At 42.9% G+C, this 15764-nt stretch overlaps 1 protein-coding gene across 8 annotated transcripts in view; it reads right to left on the reverse strand.

Annotated features, from left to right (window-relative positions):
• si:dkey-181m9.8 (E3 ubiquitin-protein ligase RNF31) overlaps positions 1–15764 on the reverse strand; it is a 153646-nt gene that overhangs the window by 64828 nt on the left and 73054 nt on the right. For 4 of the 8 annotated variants that reach the window (XM_063062059.1, XM_063062049.1, XM_063062069.1 and 1 more), the window contains exons 2-3: positions 11529–11619; positions 8198–8263 (exon numbers count right to left, since the gene is read on the reverse strand). In XM_063062059.1, the coding sequence (XP_062918129.1) occupies positions 8198–8263; positions 11529–11619 (157 nt within the window). Of the gene's footprint in view, positions 1–3831; positions 4010–4414; positions 4506–8197; positions 8264–11528; positions 11620–15764 lie in introns of all 8 variants that reach the window. The other 4 variants (XM_063062095.1, XM_063062078.1, XM_063062105.1 and 1 more) reach the window with 4 other exon arrangements.

A 15764-nucleotide genomic window follows, 5' to 3' on the forward strand; every position in this document is an offset into this window, starting at 1 on the left:
TATGAAGGATTCCCTAAAGGATAACTTGCAGGTTGAGTCAAAAGAAGGCAAATGCAATGTTAGCATTCATTTCTAGAGTGCTAGAGTATAACAGCAAGGATGTCATGCTGTGGATTTAAAGCATTAGTCTTGGAGTATTGTGAGCAGTTGGGCCCCTTATCTATTAAAAGATGTGCTGACATTAGAGAGGATACAGAGGAGATTCACAAGAATGATTCCAGGAATGAAAAGGTTAACATGTGAGGAGCGCTTGATAGCTTTGGACTGTACTTGCTGGAGTTTAGAAGAATGAGGGGGGGATCTCACTGAAACCTATAGAAATGTTGAAAGGCCTATATAGAGTGGATGTGGAGAGGATTATTTCCTATAGTAGGTGAATCTAGAACCAGAGGGCACAGCATCAGAATAGAAAGACGTCCCTTTAGAACAGAGATGAGGAGGAAGTTTTTTAGCCAGAGTGTGGTGAATCTGTGGAGTGCACTACCAGCGATGGCTGTGGAGGCCAAGTCATTACGTATATTTAAAACTTATGTTGATAGGTTCTTGATTAGTCAGGGTGTCAAAGGTTACAAGAAGAGGGCAGGAGAATGGGGTTAAGAGGGATAATAAATCAGTCATGATGGAATGGCAGAGCAGATTTGATAGGCTGAGTGACTTAATTCTGCTCCTATGTCTTATGACCTTATGGTCTTAAATCCATTGCCATCCCTCACCCCAATTACCTAAATGTTTAAGATCTCTTTATAGTTCATTGTAACCTGCTTTAGTTAAGGATAAATGGGTGCTTCTCTGGTTTGCAATCAGAGGTGAATGGCGTGTTACAGAGGTCACCTTGCTGGCCCCACAAATGTCCATGATGTATGTACATTAATGAGTGTAATGTACCCAAGTTTGCTGATGACTTTAAACTGATTGGAACGGTAGCATAGCCGTTAGTGCAATGCATTTATGGCTCAGGGCATCAATCCCGGAATTCTCTGTAAGGAATTTTTATGTACTCGCCTTGAAATATGTGGGTTTCCTCTGGGTGGTTTGGCTTCCTACCACAGTCCAAAATTATACCAGTCAATAGGTTAACTGATTATTGTAAAATGTCCTGTGATTAGGCTAGGGTTAAATCAGAGGGTTGGCAGCAGCACAACTCAAATGACCAGGAAGGGCTATTCTACACTGCATCTATAAATAAATAACTAAAAACAGATTGGGTAGAGGATGTGGAGAGCCTGCAGAGAGCTATAGATAGATAAAGTGAGTAGGCAAGAGACTAGCAGATAGAGTACAGCATTGGTAAAGGTGAAATCATCCACTTTGGAAGAGCCTGCAGTTGTGCAGAGGGACTTAGAAGTGTTACTGCTTAAATTGCAAAAGGTTGCTTTGCAGGTGCAATCGTTTATTAAAAGACAGATAGAAAGTTAGCCTTCATTGCTAGAGGGATTCAATTTAAGAGCAGGGAGGTTAGGCTGTAACTCTACCAGGTACTGGTGAGACTGCATCTGGAGTGCTGCGTGCAGTTCTAGTCTCCTTACTTGAGGAAAGATATACCGGCTTTGGAGGCAGTGCAGAGGAGTTTCACCAAATTGATTCTGAAGATGAGGGGTTTCGCTTACGAGGAAAGATTGAGTCACCTGGGACTATATGCACTGGAATCCAGAAGAATGATAGGGGATCTTACAAATATAAAGTTATGAAATGGGTAGGTAAGACAAGAGGCAGGAAACTTCTTTTCATTGGTAAGTGATATTAGAACTAGGGGACATAGCCTCTACATTTGGTGGGGGATAGATTTTAGACAGGTGCTTTTCCCAGACAGCAGTGAATCTGAGGAATTCTCTGCCTATTAAGCAGTCAAGGAACTTCATGCAACATATTTAAGATAGTTAGTTATATTTTTGCATAGTGGGGGAATTGGGGGTTATGGGAAAAAGGCAGGTTGTTGGAGCTGAGCCTATGGTCAGATCAACTATTATATTAGAAGGCAGAACTAAATCAATGGGCCAGTTGACTTCCTGCTACTATTTTTTTTTAAGTTTTTATGTTCACTATCAATGGAAGTTCCTAATTTAATATCATCAGGACACTTAGCACTTATGCCATGTACATCATATCCAAATCATTTGCAGAAATAATGAATAAAATAGGTCCTAACATTGATCCCTGGGATTTCCACTATTCACAAACCTCCAGTCAGAGAATTGACTTTCAGCTATCACCCACTGCTTCCTATCGCACCAATTCTGAATCAACATTGGTAGCTCTACCTGCCACGCAGGACCTTGCCAAAGATTTTATTAAAGTCCATATAGACAATATCCACTGCCCTACCTTCATTTATCCATATAACCATATAACTATATAACAATTACAGCACGGAAACAGGCCATCTCGGCCCTTCTAGTCCGTGCCGAACTCTTACTCTCACCTAGTCCCACCGACCTGCACTCAGCCCATAACCCTCCATTCCTTTCCTGTCCATAGAGCTATCCAATTTAACTTTAAATGACAACATCAAACCTGCCTCAACCACTTCTACTGGAAGCTTGTTCCATACAGCCACCACTCTGAGTAAAGAAGTTCCCCCTCATGTTACCCCTAAACTTTTGCCACTTAATTACATCTTAAAAAACTCCAAAAGATTAATCAGACATGACTTCTCATGAACAAAACCATGTTCTCTATTCCTAATCAGGCCTTGACTAACCACGAAACGGTAGATGTTGGCGTCAGAATTCCCTCCAATATCTTCCAGACAGTTGAAGAGTGCGGTTGACAAACAGACCTAGAAATACATCATTCCTTGAAAATGGAATCAGTTACATAGTGTGGTAAAGGGAACATCTGGCACTTTGGCCTTCATCAAAGTACAGAGCACAGGAGATGGGATGTTATGTTAAAGCTATATAAGCCATTAGTGAGGCCAAATTGGGAGTATTATGGCCAGTTCTAGACTCCTACCAACCGGAAAGGTATCAAAAAGATTGAAAGAGTAGGGAGGTAATTTACAAGTATGCTGCCAGGATTTGAGGATCTGAGTTATAGGGGAAGACCATAAGATATAGGAGCAGAAGTAAGCCATTCCACCCATCGAGTCTGCTCCGTCATTCAATCATGGGCTGATCCAATTCTTCCAGTCATCCCCACTCCCCTGCTTTGACGCCCTGGCTAATCAAGAACCTATCTATCTCTGCCGTAAATGCACCCAATGACTTGGCCTCCACAGCCACTGGTGGCAACAAATTCCACTGATGTACCACTTTCTGACTAAAGTAATTTCTCTACATCTCAGTTCTAAAAGGACATCCTTCAATCCTGAAGTCATGCCCTTTTGTCCTAGAATCCCCTACCATGGGAAATAACTTTGCCATATCTAATCTGTTCAGGGCATTTAACATTCAGAATGTCTCTATGAGATCCCTCCTCATTCTCCTGAACTCCAGGGAATACAGCCCAAGAGCTGCCAGAGACTCAAATACGGTAACCCTTTCATTCCTGGAATCATTCTCGTGAATCTTCTCTGAACCGTCTCCAATGTCAGTATATCCTTTCTAAAATAAGGAGCCCAAAACTGCACCCAATACTTCAAGTGTGGTCTCAAGAGTGCCTTATAGAGCCTCAACATCACATCCCTCCTCTTATGTTCTATACCTCTAGAAATGAATACCAACATTGCATTCGCCTTCTTCACAACTGACTCAACCTGGGGATTAACCTTTAGGGTATCTTGCACAAGGACTCCCAAGTCCCTTTGCATCTCTGCATTTTGAATTCTCTTCCCATCTAAATAACAATCTGCCCGTTTATTTCTTCTGCCAAAGTGCATAACCGTACACTAACCTTGCCTGTCGTGGAATCCCCCGACTTGTCCAGGGTTCCAGCAGAGTACCATGACCTGGGACAGGTATTTAGTGAACAACAAGCTCTTTCCCTTCCTCCACACCGACCATACAACCGTGCTATCGACCTTCTCCCCGGGTTTCGTTACCCATCAGTCAGTTGTATAACTTGTCCCGCCCTGAGAGAGAAGCCATGGAGAAGTACATCAGTGAGTCTCTCTCGGCAGGCATTATTTGACCTCATCCTCCCTGGTGGGTGCAGGGTTCTTCCTTGTGGGGAAGAAGGATGGCTCACTAGGTCCCCGCATCGATTACTGAGGCCTTAACAACATAACCATTAAAAACAAGTACTCGCTGCCCCTCATAAATTCAGCATTTGAACCACTTCACGGAGCCACCATCTTCTCGTAGTTGGACCTACGAAGTGCCTACCATCTGGTCAGAATAAGGGAGGGGGATGAGTGGAAGACGGCATTTAATACCCCTCTAGGCCACTTTGAATACCTGGTCATGCCGTTTGGCCTCACCAATGCCCCCGCTGATTTTCAAGCCCTGATTAGCGACGTGCTGAGAGACTTTATTACCCGCTTTGTGCTTGTCTATCTGGATGACATCGTAATCTTCTCCAGCAGTCTCCAGAACCACATTCGTCATGTCCGTCAAGTCCTACAGAGGCTAGACCATAAGACAAAGGAGCAGAAGTCGGCCGTTCAGCCCATCGAGTCTGCTCTGCCATTTTATCATGAGCTGATCCATTCTCCCATTTAGTCCCACTCCCCCGCCTTCACACCATAACCTTTGATGCCCTGGCTACTCAGATACCTATCAATCTCTGCCTTAAATACACCCAATGACTTGGCCTCCACTGCTGCTTGTGGCAACAAATTCCATAGATTCACCACCCTCTGGCTAAAACAATTTCTTTGCATCTCTGTTGTGAATGGGCACCCTTCAATCCTTAAGTCACGCCCTCTCGTATAAGACTCCCCCATCATGGAAACAACTTTGCCACATCCATGCCTTTCAACATTCAAAATGTTTCTATGAAGTCCCCCCTCATTCTTCTAAACTCCAAGGAATACAGTCCAAGAGCGGACAAACATTCCTCATATGTTAACTCTCTCATTCCCGGAATCATTCTAGTGAATCTTCTCTGTACCCTCTCCAACGTCAGCACATCCTTTCTTAAATAAGGAGTCCAAAACTGCCCACAGTACTCCAAGTGAGGTGTCACCAGCACCTTATAGAGCCTCAACGCTCCTATACGCTATTCCTCTAGAAATGAATGCCAACATTGCATTCGCCTTCTTCACCACTGACTCAACCTGGAGGTTAACCTTAAGGGTATCCTACACGAGGACTCCCAAGTCCCATTGCATCTCATAACTTTGAATTCTCTCCCCGTTGAAATAACAGTCTGTCCGTTTATTTCTTCCACCAAAGTGCATGACCATACACCTTCCAACATTGTATTTCATTTGCCACTTCTTTGCCCATTCCCCTAAACTACCCAAGTCTCTCTGCTTCCTCAACACTATCCGCTTCTCCACCTATGTTTGTATCATTAGCAAATTTAGCCGCAAATCCATTAATACCGTAGTCCAAATCATTGACAAACATCATTAAAAGCAGTGATCCCAACACCAGCCCCTGTGGAACTCCACTGGTAACAAGCAGCCAGCCAGAATAGGATCCCTTTATTCCCACGCTCTGCTTTCTGCTGACCAGCCAATGCTCCATCCACGTTAGTAACTTCCCTGTAATTCCATGGGCTCTTATCTTGCTAAGCAGCTTCATGTGCGGCACCTTGTCAAAGGCCTTCTGAAAATCCAAATACATCATGTCTACTGAATCTCCTTTGTCTACCCTGCTTGTAATTTCCTCAAAGAATTGCAGTGGGTTTGTCAGGCAGGCTTTTCCTTTCAGGAAACCATGCTGGCTTTGGCCTATCTTGTCATGTGCTTCCAAGTATTCCATAATCGATTCCAACAACTTCCCAATCACTGATGTCAGGTTAACAGGTCTATAGCTTCCTTTCTGCTGCCTCCCACCCTTCTTAAACAGTGGAGTAATATTTGCAATTTTCCAGTCATCTGGTACAATGCCAGAGTCTATCGATTCCGAATCTGTTAATGCCTCTGCAATCTCTCCAGCTCCTTCCTTCAGTACGCAAGGGTGCATTCCATCAGGTCCAGGAATTTATCTACCCTCAGACCATTAAGCTTCCTGAGCACCTTCTCAGTCGTAATTTTCACAGCACAAAGTTCACTTCCCTGACACTCGTGAATGTCTGGTATACTGCAGATGTCTTCCACTGTGAAGACTGACGCAAAATGCGCATTCAGTTCCTCTACCATCTCTGCATCTCTCATTACAACATCTCCAGCATCATTTTCTATCAGTCCTATATCTACCCTTGACTCTCTTTTACATTTTATATACTTAAAAAAGCTTTTAGTATGTTCTTTGATATTAGTCACCAGTTTCCTCTCATAATTCATCTTTTCCTTCCGAATGACCTTCTTAGTTTCCTTCTGCAAGTTTTTATAAGCTCCCCAATCCTCTATCTCCCCACTAGATCAGGCTTCCTTGTATGCCCTCTCTTTTGCCTTTACTTTGGCTCTGACTTGTCAGCCACAGTAGTGTCCTTCTTCCCTTTGAAAATTTCTTATTTGTAATATATCTGTCTTGCACTTCCCTCATTTTTCGCAGGAACTCCAGCCATTGCTACTCTTGATGTTTTTCCTGCAAATGTTCCTTTCCAGTCAACTTCGGCCAGTTCCCCTCTCATGCCATTGTAATTTCCTTTATTCCACTGAAATACCAACACATTGGATTTTATTTTTCCCGCTCAAATTTCAATGTGAATTCGATCATATTGTGATCACTGTTCCCTAAAGGTTCCTCAACCTTAAGCTCTCTTATCACCTCTGGATCATTGCACAACTCCCAATCCACCCTAGTGGGCTCAACAACAAACTGTTCGAAAAAGCCATCCCTTAGACACTTACCACCAATGTGTACAATGACCTTAAACTATTCATACTCCCCCTCAAGAATTTTCTGCAGCTCCTCATATAGCTAGGAAGCAAAACATCATCCTGGTGTCTCTTCTATGGCCACAGAATCTCCAGTCTGTCCTCTTTACTATTGAGTCTCCTGTTAGAATCACCATGACTGACTAGGCCCTCTTTCTGAGCCTCAGAACTGTTCACAGTGCAAAATACCTGACTTCTACTGCTAGGCCCTGGAAAAAAAACACCCATTAACAGTATCCAAACAGGTATTCCCATTAGTGAAGCAAATGGTCACAGGGGAACATTACACTGACTGCCTACTTCCCTAACTTTTCTTGGTGGTCACCCATCTATCTGAAGCCTATACCTTGGATGTGATCAACACAGTAAAAATCTCTTCTATGAAACCAGCCAGCTTCCCTCATCTTCCTGAGTGTCTCTAGAACGACTTCCAATTCCATGGCCCAGTTTGTCAGGGGCTATAGTTGGGTGGAGTTCACACAGTTGGAGTCATCAGGGAGATCACAATGGTCTCTGACTTCCCTCGTCTTGCCAGAGTGTCTAGATGCCTTAATTACGATTGTGCCTACACGGAGTCAAGGCCAAAGGAAAACAACAAAATGACATTAAAGGCATTTATTTTCTCTAGAAGTTCCAATTAAAGGCATTGCTTTCTCACTAAGTGGTGAGTGCGTGGAATGTGCTGCCGGCGACGGTGATGGAGGCAGATATGATAAGGTCTTTTTAGAGACTCCTGGACAGGTATATGGAGCTCAGAAAAATAGAGGGCTATGGGTAATCCTAGGTAATTTCTCAGGTAAGGACATGTTCGGAACAGCTTTGTAGGCTGAAGGGCCTGTATTGTGCTGTAGGTTTTCTATGTTTTTAAGGCATACTAACTTTAAAGGCAATTCCCCTTGCTAGTTTTTTCAACCCTTCATCCTATTGCCCTGGTTTCATAAGAAGATAGTATCTAACCAACAAACATGCATCACATGAGGAAATCTGCAGATGCTGGAATTTCAAGCAACACACATAAAAATTGCTGGTGAACGCAGCAGGCCAAGCAGCATCTATAGGAAGAGGTACAGTCGACGTTTCGGAGCGAGACCCACCTCTTCTTTCAGTTAGTCCTGACAAAGGGTCTCGGCCCAAAACATTGACTGTACCTCTTCCTATAGATGCTGCCTGGCCTGCTGCGTTCACCAGCAAATAGCTGCATCAATTTACCAGGAAGCACAGTCAAGTGCTGTCAAGGATAAAACTTGTCTTCACTCTCAGTGGCACTTCCCAAATAGATTTGCTGGACCGGAAAAACAAAGTTATGTGTTTCATACCGTGTTATCTTACCTTTGCAGGACACAGGAATGGTACCACTTATATTAACCAGCTTACTTTTGAATCCAGTTTTGTGACCTGGAAGGGAAAGAAAAATATTTTTCCATGAAATTGATTAAGGAAATACTTTCCCTATAATTATTTGACTTAGCTGCTTTGCATGAATATACTAATAGTGGATAATTATATATAACTGCATCAGCATCCTAGGTTCATGGAAAATACAGTGCCTACAAAAGTATTCACCACCTGCCTCCCGGAAGTTTTGATATTACGACATTGAATCACAGTGGATTTAATTTGACATTTTTGACAGTGATCAATTAAAAAAGACTTCCATGTCGAAGTGAAAATAAATCTTTACAAAGTGATCTAAATTAATTACAAATATAAAACACAAAACACAAAATAATTGATTGCGTAAGTATTCGCACCCCCTCCCCTTTAATATGACACACCAAATCATCACTGGTGCAGCCAATTTGTTTTGGAAGTCACATAATTAGTTAAATGGAGATCTTCATTTTTGGAGACCTGTGTGCAGTCAAGGTGTTTCAATTGATTGTAGTAAACATACACCTGTATCTGGAAGGCTCGACTGCTGCTGAATCAGTACCCCAGCAAAAATACACCATGAAGACAAAAAAACATTCCAACCATCTCCCCAAAAAGGTTATTGAAAAACACATGTCAGGAGATGGATACTAGAAAATTTCCAAGTAATATCCCTTGGAATACAGAGGATATTCCAATCATCAAGAAATGGAATGAATATGGAACAGCTGCATATCTGCCTAGAGCAGGCCGTCCTCAAAAACTGAGTGACCATGCAAGAAGGGGACTAGTGAGAGAGGCCACCAAGAGACCGATGGCAATTCTGGAGGAGTTCCTAGCTTCATTGAGTGAGATGGGAGACACTGCACATACAACCGTTTCCTGGGTGCTTCACCAGTCACAAGCTTTATGGGAGAGTGGCAAAGAGCAAACCACTATTGAAAAAAATGCACATGGAAACTCTTGGCTAAAGTTTGCCAGAAGCATGTGGGAGACTTTGAAATCAGCTGGAAGAAGTTTCTATGGCCTGATGAAACCAAAATTGAGCTTTTTGACCATCGGACTAAATGCTATGCGCATCATCAAAAACACACCATCCCTACCGTGAAGAATGGTGGTGGCTGCATCATGCTGTGGGGATGTTTCACTGCAGCAGGCCCTGAAAGGCTTTTGAAGGTAGAGGGTAAAATGAATGCAGCAAAATACAGGGAAATCCTGGAGGAAAACATGATGCAGTCTGCAGAACTGCGACCTAGGAGATTTGCTTTCAAGCAAGATAATAACCCCAAATATAAAGCTACACAGGAATAGCTTAAAAACAACAAAGTTAATGTCATGGAGTGGCCAAGTCAGAGTCCAGACTTCAATCCAATTGAGAATTCGTGGCTGGACTTGAAAAGGGTTGTTCACTCACGATCCCCATGCAGTCTGACAGAGCTTCAGCAGTTTTGTAAAGAAGAATGGGGAAAAACTGCAGTGTCCAGATGTGCAAAGCTGATAGAGGCCTATCCACACAGACTCAAAGTTGTAATGCTGCCAAAGGTGCATCTACTGAATACTGACTTGGAGGGGGTGAATACTTACGCAATCAATTAGTTTATGTTTTATATTTGTACTTTGTAGAGATCTGTTTTCACTTTGATATGAAAGGCTCTTTTTCTGTCGATCAGTGTCAAAAACGCCAAATTAAATTCGATGTGTAAAACAATAAAACATGGAAACTTCTGGGGGGTGGGGTGAATACTTTTTATAGGTACTATATACATCTTGACATCACAGTCAAATTTGTGAGCAAATTTTCAGGTTCAAGTGTCACAACCATGCACAGTTTTTCCTCAATGCACAACGGGCAACACTGTCGTGCTATGATTAGAGCTACGGGTAAACAGTTCCAGAAACAGGTTCAATTCTCATCTCCTCTCTGTGCGGTGTTCGCATGTTCTCCCTGTGACTGCATGTGCTCCACTCAGTGCTCCAATTTCTTCCCACATTCGAAAGGCCGTTTGGTGGTTCATTGCCTGCTTGAAATTGCATCCCCCCGCCCCCCCCCACACCCCATTCTGTTGGAGAGTGGTAGAATCTTGGAGTGTCGATGGGAATGTGTCAAGTGTAAAATTACGGTAAATGTGTACTTGATGGATAGTGCAGACTTGGTGAGAATTTCTATGCATTTATAAAAGGAAGATTATTTTAGATAAAGGAGGTGTCACTAATTCAATTACTTTAAAATTCAATGATTTACACCAGCCTCTTTTCCTTAAAAGTTTCACCTCACTTTAGACTTTGTCTCCTGCATCCTCACCCAGATTAAGTTCTACATTATGTCATCTATCCAAGATTCAATGGCACTTCAACCTTGGCAAGTTAACACACTAACCTGCTACAAAGCACATACCTAGTGATCTCCTGTCTCCTTACAGAGATAGTCTCCTCATTAATCCAATTCTAGGCTTCTGTTTACTGAGCCCAGGCCAGCTTTCTACACATTCTCAATATCCAAGTTATTTTCTAAATATTCAAACCCCATCTGAAAGGTCTTTACTTTCATCCTAAATTTACTCTCTCCCTTTGAACTTAAAAGATAGCATGCTAAAGATCCTTCTGCTTTGTTGCCTCACAGCACAAAGCACCATGGTTTGATCCTGACTCAGGTGTTGTTTGTGCAGAACTTGCATGTATTCCTGGTTATTGCTGGGTTTCCTCTGGGCACTTCAGTTCCCTCCCACATCACAAAGATGTGTCATACTTGTAGGTTAATTACCCCAGGGTGTAGCTAAGTGGCCTAAAGAGTCAAAGCAGAATTTGATGGTCCATAAGAGAGAACAGTTGAATGAGAAACAAGTGGAGGGAGTGGGAATGATGGTAATGCTCTGAGACCTGGTTAGATTCAACAAACGGAATACCCTCGTTCAAAGTCAAAAGGAAACATGATATTATGATATGCATTGATTTGGTGACTTTAGGATTCTCCAAAGCACCTTGTAACTATGGCAGTCTTTCTTACTGTAGTCACTATTCAAATGCAGGGAAAACAATTCGCACCGCAAATTCGCACAAACAGCAACATGATGCAGACCCGTCATGTCCTTATGCAACTACTACTGGACTGTACATGATCACCATGCTGTGCTGTACCTTCTTCTCAATATCATGAAATTTGTACTTACAGTAAATTAAATACTGCGTTTTCCAGAAATTGTGATGTTAGCCATCTTAATCATGTAAAGGGGAACAATGCAATATTGAACTGAATTCTTAATTTCTATGTAAACAGAAAATCATTACTTACAATAAAAGTCAAAATACACTGACAGGCCTCTGTAGATTGTTAGTACATGTTTAAGTTCTTTTATAACTTCTTTTGGATGATGATACAATTTCTGTAAAAGAATTTTAAGAAAGGATTATTTGCAACAATGCACTTTGCTGCAAGGCCAACATAACGTGGGGCGGCATGGTAGCATAGTGGTTAGCACAACGCTTTACAGTACCAGCGACCCAGGTTCAATTCCTGCCGCAGTCTGTAAGGAGTTTGTACATTCTCCCCGTGACCGCGTGGGCTTCCTCCAGGTGCTCCAGCTTCCTCCCACAGTCCAAAGACATGCCGGTGGGTAGGTTAATTGGTCATTGTAAATTGTCCTGTGATTAGACTGGTATTAAAGCGAGGGATTGCCGGGTAGGGCCAGAAGAGCATATTCTGTGCTGTATCTCAATAAATAAATAAACTTTCACAACTCTGTTAATTACCCAGCCAGGATAGCTTATTTTCTTTTATTTCACTCTGGCTGGCTATGTCACCTCTCTCCATTCTGCCTTCGATTTACAAAAACCAGACAGTGAAATCCTATCCTAATACAGTACTGGAGCCATAGAACACGGAGACAGCCCTTTCAAACAGGCAGGGTTTCAACAAGCATCCATTTAAATAATCCCATTTTATTCCTCTCACTTTCCCCTCAGATTCTACTATTCAATGGGGGAACTTTACAGTGAATAGTTAACCCACATAGCATGATTGGGATGCAGGAGTAAATCAGAGGATCTGGGCAAACTCATGAGCACAGGGAGGATGTGTGAACTCTGCACGGAAGTCAGGTTAGGCCCCAGGTCAGTGGAATTAAAACGCAGCAGCTCTACTAGCTTCATCACTGTGCCAATCGCTGTCAAAAAAAAGCTCCTGTAAATTCAGCTGAAGATGTGTTACCTTTTAATACAATTGCAGTTCTGATACTACCACTCTGCCATTGAAAGTCTCAGTTTGCTCTCACCTTTCTTCAATTCAAATATTCACAGACAGAAAAAAGAAAGATAACCCAATCACTACACAGCCAATCAAGCTTTTGTTTGAAAGATGTCACATTCTGCATTTCAGGATATTACAAAATGAAGAGCTGTGGATCTTGTACAAGAATGTGGAAAAAAAATCAGTCATGATCTAACTAAAGGTTAAGACACTGTAAGGGCCAAAAAGCTAACCCTGAATCGACTTCTACACCCATCTTGCTGAATATTTCCAGCACTTTCATGTTTATTTTTGATTTTTATCATTTCAACATATAGTCATTTTTGTTTTGTGAGGAAGCATGGTGGCTAAAGAAAGCAGAGCAAGTTCTACAACACCTACTATAATGACCATAGAGCTTAATTTAATAACTCCAAGGCACAATACCTTTAAGAAGCTGGTGCAGGAAAGTAGTTCTGCCACAAACTGACTGACTGCAGAGCAGATAAAAGGGTGTATGTGACAGTCGTGCCTTTGATCAAGGTACAACTGCTCAGGCACATGGACGTGAGTTGGGACGGCGGGAAGAATTCAAAAAGAAGACAGCCTTATAGACCCGAGTCAGGTGGAGGATAAATAAGTGGCTGAGGGATTGGAGCAGGGGGCAGGGATTCAGATTTCTGGATCATTGCGACCTCTTTTGGAGCAGGCCTGTAGAATCTGGAACACTGTCTGCGCGGGATGGGTTGCATTTGAATCCGAGAGGCTCCAATATCCTGGCGGGGAGGCTTGCTAAGGCTATTAGGGAGAGTTTAAACAAGAATTGCCGGGGGGAGGCTGATGGGAACCGAACAGCAGAGACAGAGAAAGTGCGATTGGCCCACAAATAGAGAAAACTTGAAAGCAGCGTGAGAGAGAGGATAGGCAGGTGTTAGAGAAGGGATGCGCTCAGTCTGACAATTTGAGGTGTGTCTATTCTAATGCAAGGAGTATCATGAACAAAGCAGGTGAGCTTAGATCGTGGATCAGTACTTGGAGCTATGATGTTGTAGCCATTACAGAGACTTGGCCACAAGTCTCAGGGGCAGGAATGGCTACCAGTGTGCCAGGTGTTTCAGAAAGGACAGGGAGGGAGGCAAAAGCGGTGGGGGCGTGGCACTGTTGATCAGATATAGTGTCACGGCTGCAGAAAAAGAGGAAGTCATAGAGGGATTGTCTACTGAGTCTCTGTGGGTGGAAGTTAGAAACAGGAAGAGGTCAATAACTCTACTGGATGTTTTTTATAAGCTACCCAATAGTAACAGGGACATCGAGAAGCAGATAAGGAGACAGATTCTGGAACGGTGCAGTAATAACAGGGTTGTCGTGAAGGGAGATTTTAATTTTCCCAATATCGATTGGCATCTCCCTAGAGCAAGGGGTTTAGATGGGGTGGAGTTTGTTAGGTGTGTTCAGGAAGGTTTCCTGACACAGTATGTAGATAAGCCTACAAGAGGAGAGGCTGTACTTGATCTGGTATTGGGAAATGAACCTGATCAGATGTCAGGTTTCTCAGTGTGAGAGCATTTTGGAGATAGTGATCACAATTCTATCTCCTTTACCATAGCATTGGAGAGGGATAGGAACAGACAAGTTAGGAAAACTTTTAAATGGAGTAAGGGGAAATATGAAGCTATCAGGCAGGAACTTGGAAGCATAAATTGGGAACAGATGTTCTCAGGGAAATATATGGCAGAAATGTGGCAAATGTTCAGGTGAAATTTGTGTGGCATTCTGCATAGGCATGTTCCAATGAGGCGGAAAGGATGGTAGGGTACAACAACCATGGTGTATAAAGGCTGTTGTAAATCTAGACAAAAAGAAAAGAAAAGCTTACGAAAGGTTCAAAAAGCTAGGTAATGATAGAGATCGAGAAAATTACAAGGCCAGCAGGAAGGAGTTTAAAAATGAAATTAGGAAAGCCAGAAGGGACCATGAGAAGGCCTTGACAAGCAGATTAAGGAAAAACCCAAGGCATTCTACAAGTATGTGAGAGCAAGAGGATAAAATGTGAGAGAATAGGACCAATCAAATGTGACAGTGGAAAAGTGTGTATGGAACTGGAGGAGGTAGTGGAGGTACTTAATGAATACTTTGCTTTGGTAGTCACTACGGGAAAAAGACCTTGGCGATTCTAGGGATCGCTTACAGCAAACTGAAAAACGAGCATATAGACACTAAGAAAGAGGATGTGCTGGAGCTTTTGGAAAGCATCAAGTTGGATATGTCACCAGGACCAGATGAGATACACCCCAGACTACTGTGGGAAGTGAGGGAGGAGATTGCTGGGCCTCTGGCGATGATCTTTGCATCATCAATGGGGACGGAAGAGGTTCCGTAGGATTGAAAGGTTGCAGATGTTGTTCCCTTATTCAAGAAAGGGAGTAGAGATAGCCCAGGAAATTATAGACCAGTAAATCTTACCTTCAGTGGTTGGTAAGTTGATGGAGAAGATCTTGAGAGGCAGGAATTATGAACATTTGGAGGGGCATAATATGCTTAGCAATAGTCAGCATGGTTTTGTCAAAGGCAGGTCGTGCCTTATGAGCCTGATTGAATTTTTTGAGGATATGACTAAACACATTGATGAAGGTAGAGCAGTAGATGTAGTGTACATGGATTTCAGCAAGGGATTTGATAAGGTACCCCATGCAAGGATTATTGAGAAAGTAAGGAGGCACAGGATCCAAGGGGACATTGCTTTGTGGATCCAAAACTAGCTTGCATACAAAAGGCAAAGAGTGGTCGTAGATGGGTCATATTCTGCATGGAGGTCGGTGACCAGTGGTGTGTCTCAGGGATCTGTTCTGGGACACCCTCTCTTCGAGATTTCTATAAATGACCTGGATGAGGAAGTGGAGTGATGGATTAGTAAATTTGCTGATCACACCAAGGTTGGGGGCTGTTGTGGATAGTGTGAAGGGCTGTCAGAGGTTACAGCGGGACGGTGATAGGATGCAAAACTGGGCTGCGAAGTGGCAGATGGAGTTCAACCCAGATAAGTGTGAGGAGGTTCATTCTGGTAGGTCAAATATGATGGCAGAATATAGCATTAATGGTAAGACTCTTGGCAGTGTGGAGGATCAGAGGGATCTTGGTGTTCAGGTCCATAGGACTCTCAAAGCTGCTGCGCAGGTAGACCCTGTGGTTAAGAAGGCATACGGTGTATTCGCCTTCATCAACTGTGGAATTGAGCTTAGGAGCCAAGAGGTAATGTTACAGCTATATAAGACCCTGGTTAGACCCCACTTGGAGTATTATACT

The sequence above is a fragment of the Mobula hypostoma genome, chromosome 1 (genome assembly GCF_963921235.1).
Source record: "Mobula hypostoma chromosome 1, sMobHyp1.1, whole genome shotgun sequence".
In the NCBI taxonomy this organism is placed as follows: domain Eukaryota; kingdom Metazoa; phylum Chordata; class Chondrichthyes; order Myliobatiformes; family Myliobatidae; genus Mobula; species Mobula hypostoma.